Here is a 23363-nt window from a genome sequence, read left to right on the forward strand (position 1 = left end):
AATGGAGATGATAATAATAACATCTATCTCATTGCCTGTTAATATTTTAAGATCTTCCTAACATACTGGATGCCTCATTCTTTTTGCTGGCACTAATGTCTCCACAGAGCTCATGTCTCTTATTCTCCATGCACAATTGGTTCATTATTCATTTTGTTATAAAGTATGAAGACGGGATTTTGTAGGTGTTAGGTATAGTCTAGAGAAACTACAACTCCTTATTCCCATTTCAGTACTGCAAACTATTTTCTCTTTATGGCTACTTATGGTATAGATTTCATCAGTGTTTGAGAAACAAAATGTTAGCCATCCTTGCCAGTGAAGTTATAGTCATAAACCAAATTTAGTATGTAATTATTTTTGGAAGTAGAAGAGTCACAGATTTTGAACTACTCTATGCTTGAGATACTCTGAAAAGAACTTTGAAGGCTTCCATGTCTATATATATTATCCCAAAACACTTTTAACTCAGCCTATATATTCTTGAATAATACCATACGGACTTCATGTGACTATGGTGTTGATGGAAGCCCTGTTTCTCACAGTGTTTGTATCCCTCTTTATTTCTAGGTAGCACTAGTACTCGGAACAGTAGTCAAAAAGGCAGCAGCGTACTCAGCATTAAGCAAAAGAGTAAAAGGGAGCTGTATATGGAAAAGTTTCAAGAACACTTCATCAAAGCAAAAGCATTCACCATAAAGAAGTGAGTAACTGGAAATGTTTGGTTTATTTATTGTCTTATAGGGCTAAAAATCTAGAGTCAGTTACTTTATACAGATACTATGTGGGATGAAAGAAAAACTGCTTCCGTTGCAATGGGCATAGCTCTTTTTATGGCAGAGTATCATGTGAAAGACACACTGACTTGCACATAGTAGGTACCTGATGAATGTTTGCTGAATTGCGTTAAGCAACCCCACACTTACTAAAGTAAGCTTTAAAATGAAATGTTCCTCTAGACACAGTTAATATGTGTATTTTATTCCTATAATAGCTCAAATTTTGGTAGCACTTGGTGAATTATAAATTGCTTTCCTCCCAAGTACCCTCTGAAGAAGGTTGAAGGAATTGTGATCTCCATTTTTCAAACGAAGAAGGTGAGACTCAGGGCAATTAAAGGACTTTCTCACAGTTATCTTATTGAATCCAGCATTTTTGACCTCAAGACCCATGGGGTCTACACCACTCTTTATGCTATACCTTTCCCTTCACCCACAACCCTGTACTGCAGCATGGGCAACAAAACAAACAGGTAACTTTGGAGTCTCTAAAATCAGTATAAGCCAAGGGTTGAGATCTAGTAGGTACAACAATTTCTCTTAGGCCTTTCTGACTATCCAAGCCAGGACTTTGAGTGGCAGCAAGCAAGGGTATGAGGCAAGAAGCCAAGACTGTGAAACAAGACTAAAAGCCTAGTTTAGTAACAAATAAACACAGTCAAGTAAAACAGACATTTGTCACATGCAAAAACTGTGTGTCTCATTTTGCACAATGAGTCTATCAGCCCTTCCCCAGGGGTTGAGTTTCATGGTCATCAATCAGTCCATAAGCATATATTAAGTGCCCACTATGTGCCAGGCATAGTTCTAAGTACTGGGGATACAAAAAGGGGCAAAGGAAAGTCCCAGACCTCAAGGAACTCATCTAATGGAGGAGACAATAAGCAAACAAATATGTACAAGCAAGCTATGTATAGGAAAAATGGGAAATAATTAACAAAGGGAAGGTGCTAGAATTAAGGATTGTGAATGGCTTCCTCTAGAAGGAGGAATTTTAGCTGAGACTTGAAGGAAGCCAGGAAACAGAGATAAGGAAGGAAAGAATTCCGGGCATGGGGATTTTGGTAGCCAGAGAAAATGCCAAGTCAAGAGGTAGAATGCCTTGTTCAGGAAACAAGGAAGCCAATGTCATTGGGATGAAAAGTATGTTGTGGGAAGTATGGTGTAAGAGACTAGAAAGGGAGGGGGCAAGGGGAGGTTATGAAGGGCTTTGAACAACAAACAGAGGACCTGGTACTTGATCCTGGAGGTGATAGGAGCCTCCAGAGCTTATTGATTAGGGGGATGAAATGGTCAAATCAGGCTTCAGGAAAATCACTTTGGCAACTAAATGGAGGATGGATTGAACTGGGGAGAGGGTTGTGGCTGAAGTCATGATTATTCATTGTCTTGATTTTTAAGTTTTTCAAAGTTGGTTTTCTTTAGAATTTTATTATTACTCTATTAATTGTTCTCTAGTTCTAACCTCTAGCCCATACCTTTTCAGTGGGTTTTAAATCAGACTTGTTACCAGATCACTGAAACATCTCTGAAATAATTTTCTTAACTTTGTGTGACACATTAAGTTGTAAGAGACCCAGTTTTAGTGCTCTGGCTCCTCATGGGAATTTCTATAATTTGATAAATTCTGCTCCTCAGTACATCAGTATATTTATCAAAGTTTATTATTCCCTCAGTCCCAGGAGAAGTAAAACAAAATCCTCAAAACCTTTTTTGGGGGGGTGAATGATTTACCAATTGATGAATATGGCCAGAACTAGGGCTATAATTTTCCCCAATTAGAATGTAAGCTTCTGAAGGCAAGGACTGTTTTTGCTTTTGTATTTGTATCCTAAGCACTTAGCACAGTGGTTGGCACTAGTAAGCATTTTATAATTTTTTTTTCATTTATTCCTTCTTTCATCCTGACAAGGGTTTTGGTAGAGTCTTGCACGAAAAAATGAGTTTTGTTGGTAAAAACTATCTTCTACCAATCCCTGGTACTTCATTCTTTATATTACCTTGCCAGTGATGAGCATTTTTCCTTTATGACAACAGTTAGCAGCTATTTTTATTGATCTTATCATTACTCTTTTTAAAATTTATTTTCTCTCCCTCCAACGTCCATGTCCCCACTGCAGGATAGGGTAGGAGTGGGAGAGGAGGAACAGACTTCAAGAAGTCTGGACCATGCTGTCAAGGAATCAATAAAAGCACCTCTAGCTGCCCAGGTTGCTTTGAGAGTCTGTTTTGTTTTTGTTTTTTGAGTTTTAAAGCATTTTTAAGGTCATTTTTTGTTAGTTTTCAACATTGCTTTTTGTTTTGGACTACAGTTTCCTTTCTGCTTTGGTACAACTGATCCTATTAATTTAGGGCTTGGATGAACCCTTTAAATACTTGACTTTTCCACAATGATACCTATTGCAGTATCTCTAACATTCATTGAAGTGTGCTTTCTAAGAGCTACTCCTTTTTCATGTTTCCTTGAGGTAATTGCCATTCTTTACAACTGCAGAATTAAATCACAACAAAAACATGTTGGTATGTCAAAAAACCTGGCATTCAACTGATAGAGAACTAAATGTGGAGAAACTAATCCAATTCATTGAGTTCATCTGGACACTCTGAATCCTCCTAGAGACAGCAGAAGCACAGAAAAGCGATAGCCTAATGCTATCACAAAATAAAGCCTTTACAGTATTTTTAACTGTCACAAGTATTTTACACACCGTTTTATTTGACTATGGGTAAGACATTTAGCTTCTCTTAGTTGCAGGTCCTTCATCTATAAAATGAGCATAATATAGAATGCCCATCTATCTCACAAAGATGTTAGGAAAGCACATTGTAAACTTTAAATTCTAAAGAAAATGGGACTTATTATTAAATGAAAATTAAATTCCTAAACTTTGTTGTTGCTCATTTCAGTCATTTCAATTGTGTCTGATTCTTTGTGACTCCATTTGGGTTTTTCTTGGCCATGATACTGGAGTGGTTTGCCATTTCTTTCTCCAGTTCATTTTATAGATGAGGAAAGTGAGGCAAACAGAGTAAAGTGACTTGCCCGGGGTCACACAGTTAGTAGAAGTCTGAGGTCAGATCCAAACTCAGGTTCAGAGCTCTGTCCACTTCACCATATAGATGTCCAATCTCAGGTACTCTTCACCTTTGGAACTGTTCAAAGGTGACATAGGCTGCCTCAAGAGGCAGAGCACAGTCCTCTTATTGAAAGTCTCCAATCAAGGATTGAATGATCACTTGTTAAGCAAATGAGGATTCCTTTGGGGCCTGGATTAGACCCAGGTGGCTGTTGAATTTCTTCTTAGTCCAAAATCCTGTGACTCTGTGGAGAACTGAATTAATTCCAAATATGAAAATAGTGTCAGTGCATACTTGTAGATCAGGCAACTAGGTGGGTAGCAGTAGGTAAAGTGCTGGGCCAGGAGTCAGGAAAACCTGAGTTTAAATCCAGCCTCAGACACTTACTAGCTGTGTGACCTCACTTAACTTCTATTTGCCTCAGTTTTCTCATCAGTAAAATGATCTGGAGAAGGAAACGGCAAACCACTCCAGATTTTTTTTTTTACAAAGAAAATCCCAAATGGGGTCATGAAGGGTCAAACGCAACTGAAATGACTGAACCACAACAACAAAGACAGTAGATCAGATAGGAGGCAGACTGATGGGAGGCAACAAATTCAAATACTGGGGGGTAGAACAAAGGGGATGATCAGTAGAATTAGGGACCATTCAGATCCATGAGAGCCATGGCAGCTAAAATAACAAATGCCTAACATATTTCACTGACAGGGTTGCCATATACTTTACTCGTAATTTTACATAATCCTCACAGCAACCCTAGGAAGTAGGTGCTATTATTATCTCCATTTTAAAGATGAGGAAACTGTGACTAAGAAAGGTCAAGTTACTTGCCTGGAGTCATACAGTTAATAAATGTCTGAGATTTGATTTTAATTCAGATCTTCCTAACTTCAACTCCAACTCTCTGTACATCATTATTGCACCTAACTGCCTGGGCCTTCTTCTGCAAAGGAAACAGAAGAACCAATGTGAGGTTCCAGCACCAAGAAAGACCTTGACTATAGATGTTTTCTTTTGTCTTATCTGGGGAGCTTTTATATAGAGAGATCAGACCTCAAGCAGGACTGTTCTGGGGTTTAGAGATGGGAGTCAATGTAAACTCCTGGCTATGTCAGAAAAAAATAAAGGGCTAAAAGAGGAATGGCTTCTGATACTCACAGGAGATAATGCCATGGTTTTACGCATTACGATCTCCTTGACATCATTGGAATGTGGTGCTTGCTTTTCAGGACCCTCCAGATATATGTGCCCATCCGACAGTTCTTTTATAACCTCATCCACCCGGACTACAGCGCTGTGACTGATGTGTATGTGCTGATGTTTCTTGCTGACACTGTGGACTTCATCATCATTGTGTTTGGCTTTTGGGCCTTTGGGGTAGGTTTTGCTCTTACACTTCTTTAGAGTATCCTTATGGAAAGAGAGTTTCCTTGTCAGGAAAATTTCATTTGGATGTTGCTTTTATCTGTCTTGCCTAGAAACACTCAGCAGCAGCAGATATCACATCTTCACTGTCAGAGGACCAGGTCCCTGAGGCATTTTTGGTAATGGTGCTCATTCAATTTGGAACCATGGTAGTAGACCGAGCATTATACCTCCGGAAGACTGTACTGGGAAAGGTGATTTTCCAGGTCATTCTTGTGTTTGGAATACACTTCTGGATGTTCTTCATCTTGCCAGGTGTCACTGAAAGGTAAAAAAATTTTAAAAATTCTTTCCGCTCTCCCTACATTGTGTTCCAAGTCAACATAGGCTCTAAAGTGTCTGTGATTCAAAATAAAACTGACTTTATTTCAGAATACTTCATCCATAATACACTAGGGTCATGGACCTCTCTTACTTCAATGCCAAGCTAGCAGTCAACCAAAATCCAGTATGTTACAATTCTGAACCATGCATTTGTAACCTGTTGACATTAAAAATTGATTTTTCCTCCTGTTTTAGATATTGCCATCAAAATTTTAATTCATTGGTGACTCAAAGATAAAACATTTATTAATGCTCTTCTAAAATTCTGTAGAGATCAACCAAGATGCATTTATTCATGAGTTCCTTCATTCAGTTATTCAGAAACCATCTACTAAGTACCTGCTCTGTGCAAAACACTGTGCCAGTCATTGTGAGAGACAAAGCTTAGATAACACATTACCCCAACACTTACGGAGCTAGTACAGTACTCTAGTAGAAGGGAGTCTGCTAGAGGGATCATTAAGTAAACAAGTTATTTAAATGTCTATTATATGCTAGGCACAGTGCTAGATACAGGGAATACAGGTACAAAAAATGAATAAATTCCTTCTTTCAAAGAAAGTTAGAGGCAAGTAGTACACTTGCATGTGTGTGTGTGTGTGTGTGTGTGTGTGTGTGTGTATAAAACATATATATATATACATATATATGTTTGTGTACATATATACAGTTGTTGCTTTCCCCAGTGGTACTACTGTCTTTCCCTTTTATTAGAATGTAAATACCTTACAAGTCTATGTGTAGGTATATAGAGAGTGTTTTTTATATATATATATGTATATGTATATATATATATTATATAGAGAGTGTAGGTATATATAGGTGCTTCCCCTTTGTTGCCGAAGAAGACCATGCCATCAGAGAAATAATGACATGACTTACACTTGACGTTGCTTTGAGTGAGGGAGGGCTGTGCAGGTCACCAGCCTCGCTTCTCCTCCAGAGCCATATGAATCCAGTGACCAGATATTCATCAGGATAACTGGAGGTGACCCAGGATGAGGCAACTGGGGTTAAGTGATTTGCCCAAGGTCACCTGGCTAGTGAGTGACAAGTGTCTGAGGTGAGATTTGGGCTCAGGTCCTCCTGACTCCTACACTGTTGCTCTATCTACTGCATCACCTAGCTGCCCTGCAGGTATACATAGAGACAGGCAGACTGGTTAACTGACTTGGTGTTTCATAGATACATATGTGCACACACATGCACATACACATGTATGTATATAAATATATACAGATTCTAATATGTACACATATATACCAAGTATATGTGTCTGTATAATACCTGTATATGTAACAAATATATTTTGTTATTATTTTATATATATATACATATATATACATACACCAAGCATACATATGTTCATCAGATATTATGTGTGTACATACATATACATATATACACACACAGAGGCAGTTAGGTGGCTCAGCAAATAGACACTGGGCCTGGAGTCAAGAAGACCTGAGTTCAAATCCAGCCTCATACATTCACTAGCTGTGTGACCCTGGGCAAATCATTTAACCTCTGTTTGCCTAATCCATTGGAGAAGGAAATGGCAAACTGTTCCAGTATCTTTGTCAAGAAAAATCAATAAAAATGGGTCATGAAGAATTGAACACAACTAAACAACTGAACAACAACACACACCCCAACACACACCAAGTATATATGTGTGGGTAACAAATATATACATGCCAAGTATATATGCATATATAACAAGCACATATGTGTAGAGAGACCAAGTATACATAGATTTATGTATGCATACATACCAAATATATATTGTACATGCACCAAGTAGTCTATCGGTGTGTGAAACAATTATATGTAATGTGTGTGTACACACATTCATCGTTGTCTTGTCTCCTCATTTGGCTTCCCTATTGCAAGCAGGAAGTTTCAATCTTTGTACATCTGTGTGTGTGTATGTGTGTGTGTGTGTGTGTGTGTGTGTGTGTGTGTGTGTGTGTGTGTGTGTGTAGCTAGCATTCATATAGTGCTTTAAGGTCTGCAAAGTACTTTACAAATATTATCTCACTTATTCCTTACAACAACACTTGGAGACAGGCATTATTATTATCCCCATCTTACAGGTGAAGAAACTGAGACAGATGGAAGTTCGATGATCTGCCCAAGGTCATATAGCTAGTAAATATCTGAGAGAGGATTTTAACTCAGTTCTTCTTGACTGTAAATCTAGTGCTCTTTTCATTGTCCTGTCTAGCAGCAAGAGAATGGGGAGGGGGGTGCAAGTGAGAGAGGAAAGGAGGGAGGGAGAAAGAGAGAGAGGGACAGAGAGAGAGAGAAAGAGGGAGAGAGGGGGTAGGGGGAGAGAAAGAGAGAAAGAGGGGAGGAAGGGAGAGGGAAAAGGAGGGAGGGAGAGAGAGAATGAAAGTAATAAAATTAATAACCACAAATACTTCCAAAATAGTTAAATAAAAGTAATTTGAGAGGGAGGGCAATAACAATTGGGAGGATGAGGAAAGTTTTCATGAAGAAGATGATGCTTGAGCTGTGTCTTAAAAGAAGAGGTGGAGGTAAAAAGGAAGTTGAATTCTAGCAGCCAGTGCAAAACCACAGTGACAGGAGATGAAGCATAGAACAGAAAGGTCATTTTGGCTGAATAAGGCACAATCACGAAGAGCTGACAAATAAGTGTATTATTGAGATGCAAAGTGTTAGTGAGTTCAGAACAAAAAAAGGTTTCTGGTGGGAGAGATCAGGAAAACCTTTATGAAGGAGATGGCATTTGAATTTAGCTTTCAAGGAATCACAGTGGAATGGAGGGCATTTCAGGCATATGGGAAAAAATGATCAAAGGCAGAGAAAAGACTAGACTACTGACTATAACCCCCTGAAACTTTAGAGGCCATGTTTCAGTGGGCACAAAGTCCAGTTTGGCTAGAATATAAAGTGCCTGAAGGGACATAATGATAAAAGGATAGAAATGCAGCTTCATACTGTATTATCCATGGTCTTAAATGTTAGGCAAAGAAATTTGAGTCTTCCTGAGTTAAATACTGTAGACCCTTGGGACCCACCTAAAAATATTGAGGATAGGAGTGGCATGAATAAATCTATACATAACAGGAAAGAGTAAATAGAAGGAGAGAATCAGATTGAGAGCTATTAATTATGATATAATACTTGGAAAAAATATATGACCACCTTGAATTCATAACCTAATAAACATGTCTTATAAGAAGAAGTTCATACATTAAACAAATATTTATTGAGTGCCTGCTAGACACAAAGTACAGTGTTAGGTACAATGGATAATACAGAGATAAAGAAGACAAAAACAAGAAATGTATAATCCAGTTAGAACAAACTGCATTAAAGTCCTGCCTGGGAATCTTAAATGGGAGGGAAAAAAAACCTTTTAAGTATTCAACCAGGACTCAAGCTTCCACATTAATTAGATTTTTCATTATCCTTCATGGCATTATAGATTATAATAGACAGCAAACTCCATGAACTTCAGAATAGGAAGAAAAATAATTGCTTCTTGAAATATTTATTGCTAGTAGAATTAGGAAAAACAGAACCTCTCAGAGCTTTGCCTCCTCTAAGTACCATGAGTGGCCTTTGCTCTCCCAATTCTATATCCTATGACCAAAGTTTAAATTTTTAAAAATAGTCCTTCCGCTTCTGGTAAATTTACTTTTATAGGACTAATATGTACAAACACGCACCCAAAAATATTACTTACCAAAAAAAAAAACTTGGAGAGGGGAGAAAATCCCTTAAATGAAACACATTTGTCACAGAGGAGAATGACCTAAGATCTTGCCTAATCATCATTTCCTGTTTTACTTGTTGCAGAATTTATTGCTCAGGTTAAAGACTCCACAAAATCCTACATTCATCCAAAGATTGTAAAAACAAAGGAGCTCATCGTTTTGTTTTAAACCATATTGTAACTTCATATATTTTTTCCTCCATTCCCAGTGATTTACACTAAATTCCTCATTGAGAGTTAGAGTGTGCATAACTTTGCAATAACTTTCTCTGGATCTACAGACCTGGAAGACTTCCTAAAAAAGCCTTCTTCAATATTTTAAAAGATCTGTGACTTCCTAATGTTGAGCTCCTAGGCCAGCAGAGTGTATCGGCTCCTGCATTTTTCTATATATTTTTCATTCTAGGAAATTCAGCCAGAACCTGGTTGCTCAGCTTTGGTATTTCGTGAAATGTGTTTATTTTGGCCTGTCTGCCTACCAGATTCGCTGTGGTTATCCAACTCGGGTACTGGGAAACTTCCTCACCAAAAGTTACAATTATGTCAACCTCTTCTTATTTCAAGGGTAAGTGTTCTCAAACATAACCTCAATTTCTTCAGAGAAGAGGTTTTCAGGTAAATAACCCTTTTGGGAATATGGGGCAGGAGCTCAGGACATAATGATTTTAGAGAAGGTATGACAAATTAGGTATTTATTTTGTTTTATTTTTGTACTTAGATTTATCAGTGATCTTATCACTGTGAGTACTACCTCCACTGGTACAGTTCACAAACCATCTGTGCTTGTCCTATATAATCTGTGACCAAGAAATTCTGTAAATTCTCTAAAAAGGATAACTAAGTACCCAATAAAATTTATTGGAGATGTTCCTATCTATGTTGAGTTGAATGTAAGTATATTATCTTAATAGAATTCCCATCTTGTTATTTGCCTTAAGGCCCAGTTTCTGAGGAGCAGAATTAGGTGTACTTCAAGGAAGTATGGAAATGTGAACTCAATTATCCCTTCTTCTCTTGTGTAATACAAGTCTTTTGGCATCTACTATTGAGGAGCAGTTAATATCCTTTCATACTAGATATCCTGTGCCTACATCTTGCCCTACTTATAATTAGGTTCTTGGGGAGGCTTATTTCCAAAAGTATCACTCAATGCTATTTTTTTCTCTCCCCAAAGTAGTCTGTCTTTAGTTGATATGCACTACAGGAAATGTGAAAAAGTAAAAAACCTTTAAGAATGGCATGACCCTAAGCTCTTTTTAAACAGAACTGACTTTATCATGAAAGGATATGTAATAATACCAATTTAATGGCTAACTTAAGTCAGGGCAAGAGAAATATTAAAGCTCATTAATGTCAATTAAGGATCTCCAATCCATATGATTGATTCCCTTCTAGCCCTGGGAAAGATCTGGCTCAATGATTGCCAAATGTTGTATGATGAACAACTAGTAGTACATGTGTTTTTTTTTTTTAAATAACATTCTGCTGCAGAGTTCTGGTGATCAATATTCTGTGGAGTGGCCCCTGTTTCATAGCTGTATTTTTCATTGCCATCCCCTATCTGGGTCAGGAAGCATTGAATCCCTTAACCTTCATTGAGGCTTTCTTGAGAGAGGTCCCCTTTTTATCATCAATAGATGTTTGACTTATTATATTCATGATGATGCTTCTTGAACACTGAGCAGTTTACTTTGTTTAAATACACTTTTTGTCCACATCTTTACTGACTCCTCTGTTCTGATTCATCCTGTAACGAATGCACCAAATCTCTGACTAGTGTAAATGAACTCATCCATAAACAATATGAATTGATGTAAAATTTTTGGCTAAAGGAGAAATCTTTGGTTATTAAAATGATATGAAGAAGATCTTCTGAGGTGCCTTTTGATTCCAGAGATCTGCGAGTCTGTGGAAAGCTCACGAAAAGTGATAGCCCCAAACTTTAATAGATCTTTGAGATAAAAGAATGACGGTTTCCCAAACTTGACTGCATGAAATCTTATTTGCTTTGGTTTAGGTTATCCTGGAACAAGATTTGAAATTCCAAGGAACTGCTTAAGCCCCTAAATTAAAATAAACTATAGAGGAGATTTTTAATCTCTATCTCTCTAACAGAATATGACTATTTGTCAGGTTTCGCCTGGTTCCATTTTTGACTGAATTGAGAGCCGTGATGGACTGGGTGTGGACAGACACCACTCTGAGCCTTTCCAGCTGGATCTGTGTAGAAGATATTTATGCTCACATATTCATTCTGAAGTGCTGGCGGGAATCTGAAAAAGTAAGAAATCTATAAGAATGGCATAATCCCAAACTCTTTTTAAACAGAAACTGACTGTTTATCATGAAAGATGTGGAATACTGCCAATTTAATGGCTAACAAGTCAGAGCAAGAGGAGACAACTAGTATTAAAGCTTGTTATTGTCCCATTGATGTCAATTAAGGACCTCCAATCCATATGAATTGGGAATTCTGGACTGATTCCATATTACCTTTGTCAGAAATAGCCTCCAGATGCTAGATTGCTTTGCCAATTCTGTTCTGAATTTTTTAAAGGGCATAATAGATTCTTATAGGAGGAGAAAAATGGTGGAACAGTCTTCAAAATAGTGCATTTGGGAGAGGGAGGAAATGCTGTGGTAGGAAAATTAAAACTTGTGTTCTTATGAACCTCTTTTACTAATCCACACTTTGATGTGGGACAGGTTTTTAACCTGGATATTTCATAGCAACTGTACATAACTACACATGTATTAACATAGTATATTTGTACAGTTACTAATTTTTGTGTGATAGATATATGATCTCAGTGAAGTAGATACTCCCTCTGATTTCTACCAATACCTTGTAGTCCTGTGTGACCTTTGTCTATGCTCTATCATAAATCCTCCATGATAAGTCCACCCAATGTACTTATTGTCTTCTAGATTACAGACCAAAAATTAATAAAGGGTTTTTGTTAAAATATCTAATTTTCACTCTGATTTTATTGGGGAAAATGTATGGGAATGGAGACTGACCAATATCTGCAACAATAATACCAAACAAATATCTTATAAGATAAACAATGTCTCTGGGTCTCACCCTGCTGAGAAAAAGCTAAACAGAACTCTAGCCCCACCTCTAACCCTTATTACTATTACTTTTATACTCTTTGAGAGTTGGGATTGTTTCTATTTCGTCTTTGCATCCCCAGCACCTGGCACAGCACCTGATATATAATGGTACTTAGTAAATGCTTATCGATTAGCTGATGGATTACACAGTAATCATAATGGTAAAAATATTAGATTTTCAGTTTTATGATTTTGTAAATCCTTGTGTCAATATTCTTTTATTTATGAATAATTAATAGGATATAAAGAGGGATAGAGGGGTAGAAAGCCCATAATCAACAACTTCTAATTTGTAGGGAAGTAGCAGAGGGTTCCTTTACATCTAATAGATTGTAGGCACTCTAAATCCCTCCTGCGCATGAGCTTGCACACACACACACACACACACACACACACACACACACACACTCAACTCTTTTAAGACTGTTTACCTGTGAATTGGCCACACTTAAAGTTGATGACCAATTTGAATTACGTCTATTCCCTTAACAGAATTTTCTTATAATAAAAAAGAGAATTGACCAAATTCTCCTACCACTTTCATTCCTGTGTTTGCCAGAAAATTAGTGATTAAATGGTAAATAGGAAAGGAAAAGAAAAAAATCCACACATGATATTTACATATTAAAATTAAATATAATGAAGGTATTCTATACAGTCAATCTGAGTATAGGAGATGGGAGGTGCTAAAAATTACAAGTTGGAATACAGTGTACTCGAGGGAAAAAAGAAAAACATACTAGTAACAATGCTGGTATCCTAGCTTTTGTCTTTTCATATGAGAAAAATCCCATCTCTGATGTGTTAAGGAAGCTCTCTTGCTTCCTAGGGATCTGAGGTAAGTGATCAGTAGGCTAGCAAGGTGCTATCTATTACTTCTACTCCAAACTCAACACTTTGGAATCTTGGCGTACTGTAATTGACTAAACAAGGTGAGTAGCATAGGATTGGAATGCCTTTTTTCCCCCTATTGTTACTTAAGGACTCATAACAAAAGAACCCAAAAGTCTTTTATGATGATCCCAGGTACTTTGGAACTGTTAGGGCTTAGGTGTACACAATCATGAAATCACATTTGTGGAGACAGGATTCCTTTTTTGATTGGTTTTTGGGGTTGTAAAGCAAAAAAAAAATAAAAACTATAAAAGCAATTAAAACCACGTAGATATATAGGATAATAAAGAATGAGTGCAGCCACCATCTTTCCAGAGAGTTATTTCCAACCTTAAATTTCCTGGCCAGTACATGGAAAATAGCCTTGGGCTGTTTTCTCAAGTGTAAAGAGAATATTTTCCAGCTTGCTGCTTACAGTTGTCCCTTGGGATTGATACTGAGATGGTCTAGTTCAAAGGTTTTTCCCATTTTGAATTATATTCCAAGTCTATTCAATCATTCTTTCCCTTTAAATGGCTTATGGTAGAACTTCCTTATCAGGAACTTCGTACATAAATATGGACATAAAATATTTATATTATATGTTTAGATAATATTTAGTCAATATAATACATTAACATAATATTTATATATAATAAATATATTTATGCAAGTCTTACATTTTACATATATAAATTTTATATTTTACATATATAAATACTTATATATTTTACTATTCCATTACATTTTTGTATTTTACTGTAAAATTTAAATTAATTTGTTTAATTAATTTGTTATATTCATTTAAATTTAAACTTATTTAACTTTATTAATTTTAATTTAATATTTAATTTGACTTTACATATTTATGTAATATATTCTTATATTTATATTTATGCGTGAATACATATGCCTTTTCCAGTCACATAAAGTTGGGAAGATTAGAAGGTCAAACTAGATGAGAGAAAGCATAAATCAATTAAGTTATGGATTATTATTCAGAATTTTCATACGTAAAGTTGGCATAAATTAGATTGAATCTAGACTGAGGATTAACAATATTAACAATATTGACTTTAAAACTTCCATGAAGCAGGATGCAAGCTGAAATCTTAATCTGGTTCTTTCTGCCATTCCCCACATACCCAATCTTTTATTTGGTATTTATTAGGCATACTAGGATAACTTTTAAAGGAAGCATCCTCTAGAAACTCACTTTCAAAATCCCTAGAATAAGAAGCAATCTCACCACTATCTAGACCCTGGTTAACAAGTCAGACAAATGTTCTTCACTTCCATTTCCCAGAGTAACTATTCTCAATTCCTAGTCATCAGCAAGATGAATCTGCCCCAAGACACTTGTGAGCTGGCTACCCCAAGCCACATAGTTGGGTGCTGTCTAACATTTTCTACGGGTTTCTGCCATATGTTTCCATCATTCCTACCAGCCAGATTTCCAGCACCACCTTGGCAACTTGCACACTGCCAGTTCCAGTTCTTGGATGCCCAAGAGTCAGAGTCCCCATACTTTGTGAAAGCCAAAAAAAATCTCACCTTTAAAATCTTGACCAGAACTATGACCTATCATAATCTTGACAGCTGAATTTTATATTACCCTACTTGGCTTCTATTTCCTTTGCACATAACCAAACATAAACAGCTTTGCAGTTTGCAAAAGGCTTCTACAACTACATGCTAATACCTATTTCATGTTACTCTCTTCTCTATCTATATTCTAGCAAAACTGAACTACTAGCTTGAATTAAGTCAAGAAACATTGTCAGGTACCCAGTAGGTTCAAGTAGCCACTTTGTTAAACACTGGGCATAGAAAGACATATACAACACAGATCTTCTCAAGGAGTTTACACACACACACACACACACACACACACACACACACACACCCAACCTATGGTACCAAGAGCCATGAAATAAGGATGACAGAACTCTGTATGAGATGTATGAAGAAAGAAAAATCACTTTCAGGTCATAGTATTAAAGAAAGCTTCATGAAGGAACAGGTGCCTGGGTCAGATTTTTTTTTTAAATTTATGGAATAAACCAGCATTTCCATAACGTAGTATAATTTTAAAATAAGGTGATTGCACATGAAACTGCACATCTTTTATATGCTACTTGCTTTTCCTTTTAAGTATATAATAAAGTTATCATACAAATTTCTCTTTTTTCTCTCTCCCTCTACCCTAGAGATGACTGCAATTAGACACAAATATACATGTATAGGTATATGTATCATATGTGTATATATATATATATATATATATACACTATATATTATATATGTAAACATATATATGTAAAATTACTCTATATTGTTTGTATTGTATTGTATTGTAACAGCTATATTGTTTTAAGAATGACTTGAAGCAAATAAGTCATTTTGACTATTATAAATATCTGTAAATTTTTATCTGTATAATATCTGTAAATTATATATATATAACTGTATAATATCTGTAAATTATAAATTTAACTGTAAAGGACATATGAAGAAAGACACTATCTGCATCCAGAGAAATAACTGTGTTGAATCTTTAAGAGCGATATGAATTTCTACAGACAGAGGTGGGGGACAATCTATTCTAGCTTTGGGAAATGCCATGAACAAGGGTACAAAGCTGGGAAAATAAAAGAGTGAGAGATAGAGAGTAGTCTAGTTTGGATTTAACATAAAATACACAAGGGCGAGTAGGTAGTGAGAGGTAAGAATGGATTGAACATGTACATAAAGGTTATCAGTGGGATAGCTAATTGTACATCACTAGGCTATTAGGAAAATGCTTTAAAAAACTTTAACATGCTAGAGAGATGTCAATTGTTATGATTTTGTTAGGGCAGCTGGGTAGTATTACTAGACTTGGAGTCAAAAAGACCTGAATTCAAGCCCTTCCTCAGACACCTACTGGGTTCTAAGACTTCTCGTAGTTTTTTTCTTCCATCTATAGAGCAAGGATGATAATAGCACCTACCTACCAGAGTTTCTGTGAGAATGAAATGACGTGACATTTGTAAAGGGCTTTGTAAACCTTAAAGCATCATATGAATGCTACTACTCCTTTGTTGTTGTTGTTGTTATTTAGTCCTTCAGTCATGTCTGACTCTTCATGACCCCATGAACTATACTACCCATGAGGTTCTCTTGGCAAAGATATTGGAGTGGTTTGCCATGTCCTTCTCCAGTGGATTAAGTCAAACACATTAAGTGACTCCCCCAGGGTCACATAACTAGTGTCTGAGGCCAGATTTGAACAATGGTCTTCCTGACTCTAGGCCCAGCACTCTACCAAATGAGCCACCTAGTTGCCCCTGCTGCTGCTACTACTTATCATCATCGTCAACCGTCATCATCATTATTCTTTTGACGTCAGGCTTGATTAAACTCAAATGATCGTAAAGTCTTTTATCCTGCTGTTGCCTACCTGAGTCATTGTCCAGTCATCTTAAAGCACAATGAACCTTATTCACCCTGCTCTTGGGCTTTATGAACAGACAGATGAATTTAATAAAGTGCTATATTTCCATTCTTGTTAAACAGCATGGACATCTTGTATTTTCATTTTGCCCCACAAATGGAAATAGAGTTGATGCTTTCAAATTCATAGTTAAAAAATAAAAAATATGTATGGGTGAAGGAGGAGATAAGGGAAGAAATGTCCTTATTTCTGGATATCCATCTGAGGCAGAGTGATCTCTCCTAAAGGATCACACCTAGCCAGAAGAAGTTTGATGCACCAGAAAATTTTCCTGTTCAGCGTTTCTATGGGTCCATTATTAGCAAACAAAAACCTATAAAATAGTCTTAGCCATCAGCTAGAAGTTGGGAATCTGTATTCAAAGGGCAGTACTGATTCCAACATAATTACTTTCACAAGCTTTGCACTTTTCCCAAAGGTGGAACATTTTGCCTAGTTGATCTGTTTCTCTTACAGAGATATCCCCAGCCCCGAGGACAGAAGAAAAAGAAGGTTGTGAAGTATGGCATGGGAGGCATGATCATCGTCCTTTTGATTTGTATTGTCTGGTTCCCCCTCCTTTTCATGTCTCTGATCAAATCTGTGGCTGGAGTCATCAACCAACCCCTGGATGTCTCTGTCAAGATCACTCTGGGAGGGTATCAGGTAACTGTCCAGGTCAAGAGCAGTAACCACTAATCCTGAACTTCTGTTTCGTATTATTTCCCTACAATGATGTATTCAATTCCTTCTTCACCTAGGAGCTAATCCAAGGACTCTGAGATGTTTATTTTATACCTCTGTTATCTTATTTAACATTGGTTGGTCAATACAGCTCCCTCCCAATGAACAGGAACATTATTTGAATGCTTACCACTTATTTCCATTGGACTGGAATTTAATTTAAATGTAAATAAGTGCAAATTTAATTTAAATACGTGCAACTACTTCTGAAGATTCATTGTGTATGATCATTGGAACCTAGCTCTACTTGATGCCAAATGAGGGGCTGAGGAGAGTAGGAGAGAACTTATACTCTGTAGAAGGATGAGAGGGAAAGAGGACAGGAATAAGCATTTAAAACCTACTATGTCCTAGGCACTGTGTTAAGTGCTTTACAATTATTATCCCTTAGTTATCTCATAACAGCCCTTCCAGACTATAAAATCTCCATTTTACAGATGAGGAAACTGAGGCAGACAGAAGTTAAGTAGCTTGCCCAGGGTCACACAACTAATAAGTGCCCAAGACCAAATTTGAATTCAGGGCTTCCTGACTCCAGAGTCATGAGACCCAGGAGAGTAAAGGAATCCCTTCTAGAAATACCTGAAATGTTTATCAGACTTGTTAAGGCATTTGATTGCTTTTCTTTTCCCATTACCAGAATGAAGAGTAAATGGAAGCTAACAATCTCATGTCCTGTTTTGTGTTCTAGCCTATTTTCACTATGAGCGCTCAACAGAGCCAGCTGAAACTTATGGAGCCACCTTTGTACAAAGCATTTCTAAGGAATCATTCAACAAATACTGTAAGTAAATGCGTATATCAATTCCCTGTTATAAAGTCCAACATCGAAATGACCATAAAGGGCACTCATGACATTTGTCAATGTTATCAAAGACTTGAAGTGGGAATGCTAAGGGAACAGAGCACGAATAAAATGTGGATCCTTGATGGCTTTAGAAGTAAGGCCTAAGTTATGGATAATGGTCCAAGATTATACTATTTAAATCACCAAACATTTACTATTTGTTCCTACTATCAAATGCCAAGAATACAGATTCAAAGTTGAAATAGTTTCTGCCTTCAAGGCACTTATATTCACATGGAATATAATTAAGAAAAACAGCAAGAGAACAGTGTTCTTAAATGCTATTTGGTAGCTGGGCAGTATCATAAAGTAATTAGTGTCATAAAGAACTGTTAGTATCAGCTATAAGAAGGTTCGTGGTTAGAAAAGTGATAAAACACTCTAGATAAGCTTGATTTTCTGAGCTAGCCTGATGGACAAGATGATGTGGGCTAGGATTCAGATTCCAGTGAATGTAAGAATTGACTGCACAGGAGAGATTCACAGTTGCAGGGTGAAACAAGGTCTTTTTTTAATGACATACTGGAATCTGGGGAAATTAACCACTCCTTCTCTAGTGAGTATAGTTGGTTTGGGCTTTGATTAATGAAAGCCATGTAAGCCACATAGTTCACTCCAGCCCCAGTTTTCTGATTACAGAGTATATGGCAGGCCTTATCAGTCTTTAGTCAGAAAATTAAAAAGCGGCCCTCAGTCTTGCATGTTTGTTATATGTCTACAATTATGAAGATGCTACAGATGGGACAGGCCACTTTTCTAAATGAACACAAAGCCTCTTCCCCACCAAGAGGCATGTTTTTGTGTCCTTTGGGGTCTAGGGATTGATAAAACTAGATATTTTATTTGAGGCTGTTCCCATAGAGTAGAGAAGTATAGCCAAATTTGTGATCTAAGGACTTTAGTAGTGTCTTAAGATAAAATCCTCCCTAGCTTGACCTTGGCCAAGATAACTGGGATAAAGGGGAGGCAAGATTTAGGGGATGTTGATTCCTAAAAAAACCAAATAGAAAAAACAAAACTTAAGATGTGGCTACTTTATTACTAAAGAGATATGGAGTATAATGGGAATAGGATCGCAGAAATAATAGTGAATGACTTCCATATTGATGATTATGGATTAATCATACTGCTATACTACACATCTTCTTAAGAAGCTGTCAATTACATACAAAAACATTCAGAGAAGGATTGTTTTCCATACAGTTTGGGTGGTTAAATGTTATATCTAATTGTGCTTACAGAATGCTATGCAATTTCTGGAAAATTATCAAAGAGAAGACATAACAGTAGTAGAACTGGAAGGAAATTCAAATTCTTTGTGGACCATCAGCCCTCCCAGTAAGGTGAAAATGATAAGAGAACTCGAGGATCTTAATAGCAGCTTCTCTCTTGTTTTTTCATGGAGTATTCAGAGGTAGTTACTATATTTCCTTACCTAATTTTCCCTTTTTTACCTAATGGGGAAACGATGGAGGGGGGAGGAGGAGAAGAATTATATTTAGATCTGAATCATAATCCACTGTCTCAGCAACTCTTACCTATTTTTTAAGGTCAAAACTGCCATTTAACAACAGAGATTCATGCGGAGCAGGGGTTCTTAACCTAAAGTTTATGAGCTTATTTCTTTTTATATTTTGATAACTGTATTCAAATGTAATTAATTTTCTAATAATCTGATATATTTTATTGTATGCTTAAAAACATCATCGTGCAAAAGCTTTCATAGGCTTCCACAACTGGTCAAAGAAGTCCATGATACAAAAAAAGTTTAGAAACTCTGACCTAGAGTTATAAAAACATCAGTAGCCAATTTATTAAATTTATTATCTAGACTTTATGAATGTTCTCCTTTCATTAGCTACTTTTCTTTGGGTACTTTGAAAAATATAATAGTATAGAAATACTAAATATCAGTTTGTGAAAATAAGAAAGAGAGAGGAGGGAAATGGGAGGTAACTTAGAAAATGAATGAAAAGCATATTTCCCTTTTCTTCCAAGTGTCAGTTTCAGTGCTTAAAGCATCTTTGATCCAACGAAAGGACCTTATAGTTAGATAATGCAGTTTCACCTCATCATTTAGCTCTCCCCATAATTGGCAACCCTAGAAATTCTAGACCAATAGCCCAAGGGAGGAAGGAGGGAAACAGATAGTGATATTAGAAGCAGCTAGGAATCTAGGTGACATGATTACAGAAGAAAATGTTGACTTCTACCTTTCCACTCCTGGCCTGAGTCAGTGATGAACAGTTGAGATGAGCTGAGATGAGATGAGCTCCTTGATTTAATTCATTTTTTGCTTTGACTGGTAAGAAATTGTTTCCCTAGAGAAGCCTCTGCTAGTAGCTACTGTTTTTGTCTCAAAACAAACAAACAAAAAAGAAACAGCAGTTGAGAGTAAAGAGGAAGAATAGAATTATATGAACAAAATATATCTCATTTTTTTCTTAAACGTATGAGGGGAGGGAGAATAAAGTACGTACGATAACTTCCATAAAATTTTACTAAGGAAACCTATTACAATGTTCTACACCAAGTTATTCTTTTATTTTTCCCATTCCCTGAGCTAGCCAAACCTAGAAAGTCAAGAAATTAATTTTTAAAGGTTAAGTGACATGAGTATTTTGGGAATGATTGGGTGAAGTCATAAATACAAAAGAAAGATATGCCATTGTTGCCATAGTGCCTCAGTCATTGAAGGTGAACGTATGGGACAACAGTGGTTAACTGCTCTGAGGTCCACACTAACTTTCAAAGACAACTTCTTAAGAATTTATTTTGGATTGGCTTCAAGCATTGTTCTAAAGACAGACAGAAGCTATTATCTGAGAACCAGCCTAGCTAACTACAAAGGAGCTCTGCTACTAGTAGGCTAACCACAGGCAATAAATTCTTTAACCTTGACAACACCTAAGAGAAAGAAAATTAAAAGATAGCCCTCAGTCTTGCATAGTTCCTTCTATGTCTGCAGAGATGAAGTAGTAGAAAAGAGGAAAAATTAATCTCTATAAATGTTAATTTATGAAGTGAAGTTCTTGTTTAGTTTCTGAGTTGACATAGTTTTAGAACAACTGAACCATTTCAACACTGATATACTCTTACTATTAATAAAACTAGAAGACATAAATAAGTTGCAGCTAAGTGAGTGAGTGATTTATAGTTTCTCCATGTAGATGCAAATAAAGGAGTTAGTAGAGTTGGTTTCATCACATGCCTTAAAGCAACAAGACTCACGATTTCATAGAATACTTTATCACTTTTGCAATGTTTGTGATAAACACACACAAAAGACTGTCTTAAAGATAATTGCAAGTTAGTGTCATTATTTTGAAAAATTAGAGAAATTCTGGGACTACCTTGATAGGATCATCCAGTCTAAGTGAATATATAACTTGGTGATTGTGGATTTTAGTGTAAAAGCATCAACTTACTAAAATATGACAAAATGTTAGAAAACAAAGTTCAGACTTAGAAAACAAAAGAAACTAAAGGCTTATAAACTACTTGTGCCAATATAGTTTGAATATTTCCTTCAAAAATAATATTAGAAGGTGCTGAATATGAAAAGTACTAAACAACTTCATAAAAAAGGAAACTGACTACTTAAAGACAGACAGGAAGTGACTGCTTACTACAATGTGAATCATTTCCATACCAGCTGTTTGTTATGATCAACTAGTTACAACAAAGATAAAAATCAACATAAAACTAGAAGAAATTATAAAGATAAGAAAATATAGTCCATAATTATTATGGCTTCAACTTGACCTATTCAGAAAAGCTGTTGCTGCCAAAAATGGGAAATGTATAAAGAAAAGGCATTACTATGAAATATCATCATTGCTTCCAGAAATTTGATCACTATAAAGTAGTCACTACAATGAGGAAGCCAGAGGTACCCAGAAACTGAACACATACAAACAGAAAGACATGGCAGCTTAGGGCAACATAATTTTAGAATTTAAAGTTAAATGCAAAATATTATAAAAGAAGAGGGTGAAAGATTATGAGCATAAAATTATAAAGAGTAGTGGAGAGGAAATAACTATGCAGAAAGCGAAGAATGAAACTCGTTTAAGCCATCCTAAGACAATTGCCAATAGAACAAAGCTGCTTGAAAGAAGGAACTATATCTAGCACCTAACATAGGTAATAGAGGAGTTTAGAAGAAGCCCAGTTTTGCAGGGTAGGGAAAATGCTAATGAGTTCTCTTTTGGACATGTTGAGTTTGACTTGACTATGGGACATCTAGTTAGAAAAAAAACCAGTGGGCAGTTGATGATTGTAGAACTGGAGCTCAAGAGAGATAAGAAATAAATATATAAATTTGTTAGTCACCTACATAAAGTAGTTTAACCCATGGGAACTGATGAGATGAGAGGGAGAAGGAGGAGAGAGAGAGAGAGAGAGAGAGAGAGAGAGAGAGAGAGAGAGAGAAGACAAGAAGGGCCAAGACAGAGCTTTGAGGTACACCCACAATCAGTGGATGAGACATGGAAGACATATCAACAAAAGACACTGAGTGGCAAATTAGGTAAATAAACAAATATGAGAGAACAGTGTCCCAAAAACCAAGAGGAAAGAGTGATTTGGGAGTCATCTTCAAAGAACTAGTTGAACTCATGGGAGCTATTGTGAAAAACTATAAGAGAAGATGAAGAAAAAGAAGAGAACAAGGTGCAGGACAGAGTCTTAGGAGATATTCATAATTAGGAAATAGAACATATACATAATGATCCTGTTAGAGACTAAGGAGTGGTCAGAGAAGAACCAGAAAGAAAATGTTGCTAATACTGAGAAAGGAGGGGATATCCAAGAAAAAGAGATAGTCAACAGTGCCATAGTCTTCAAAGAAGTCAACAAGAATGAAGATTGAAAAAAAAAAACTATTAAGAAATAGCAGTTAAGAGATCCTTGGTAACCTTGGAGAAAGGTTTCCAGTTTCAGTGGAATGGT

The 23363-nt window shown here is 36.4% G+C and overlaps 1 protein-coding gene across 12 annotated transcripts in view; it reads left to right on the forward strand.

Moving 5' to 3' along the window:
- PIEZO2 (piezo type mechanosensitive ion channel component 2) overlaps positions 1–23363 on the forward strand; it is a 533986-nt gene that overhangs the window by 500299 nt on the left and 10324 nt on the right. For all 12 annotated transcript variants that reach the window (XM_072604214.1, XM_072604221.1, XM_072604219.1 and 9 more), the window contains 8 exons: positions 571–703; positions 5090–5237; positions 5339–5553; positions 9761–9919; positions 11488–11635; positions 17297–17485; positions 18255–18347; positions 19652–19824. In XM_072604214.1, coding sequence (XP_072460315.1) covers positions 571–703; positions 5090–5237; positions 5339–5553; positions 9761–9919; positions 11488–11635; positions 17297–17485; positions 18255–18347; positions 19652–19824 — 1258 coding nt within the window. The remainder of the gene's footprint in view (positions 1–570; positions 704–5089; positions 5238–5338; positions 5554–9760; positions 9920–11487; positions 11636–17296; positions 17486–18254; positions 18348–19651; positions 19825–23363) is intronic.

This window comes from Notamacropus eugenii, chromosome 4, assembly GCF_028372415.1.
Source record: "Notamacropus eugenii isolate mMacEug1 chromosome 4, mMacEug1.pri_v2, whole genome shotgun sequence".
In the NCBI taxonomy this organism is placed as follows: domain Eukaryota; kingdom Metazoa; phylum Chordata; class Mammalia; order Diprotodontia; family Macropodidae; genus Notamacropus; species Notamacropus eugenii.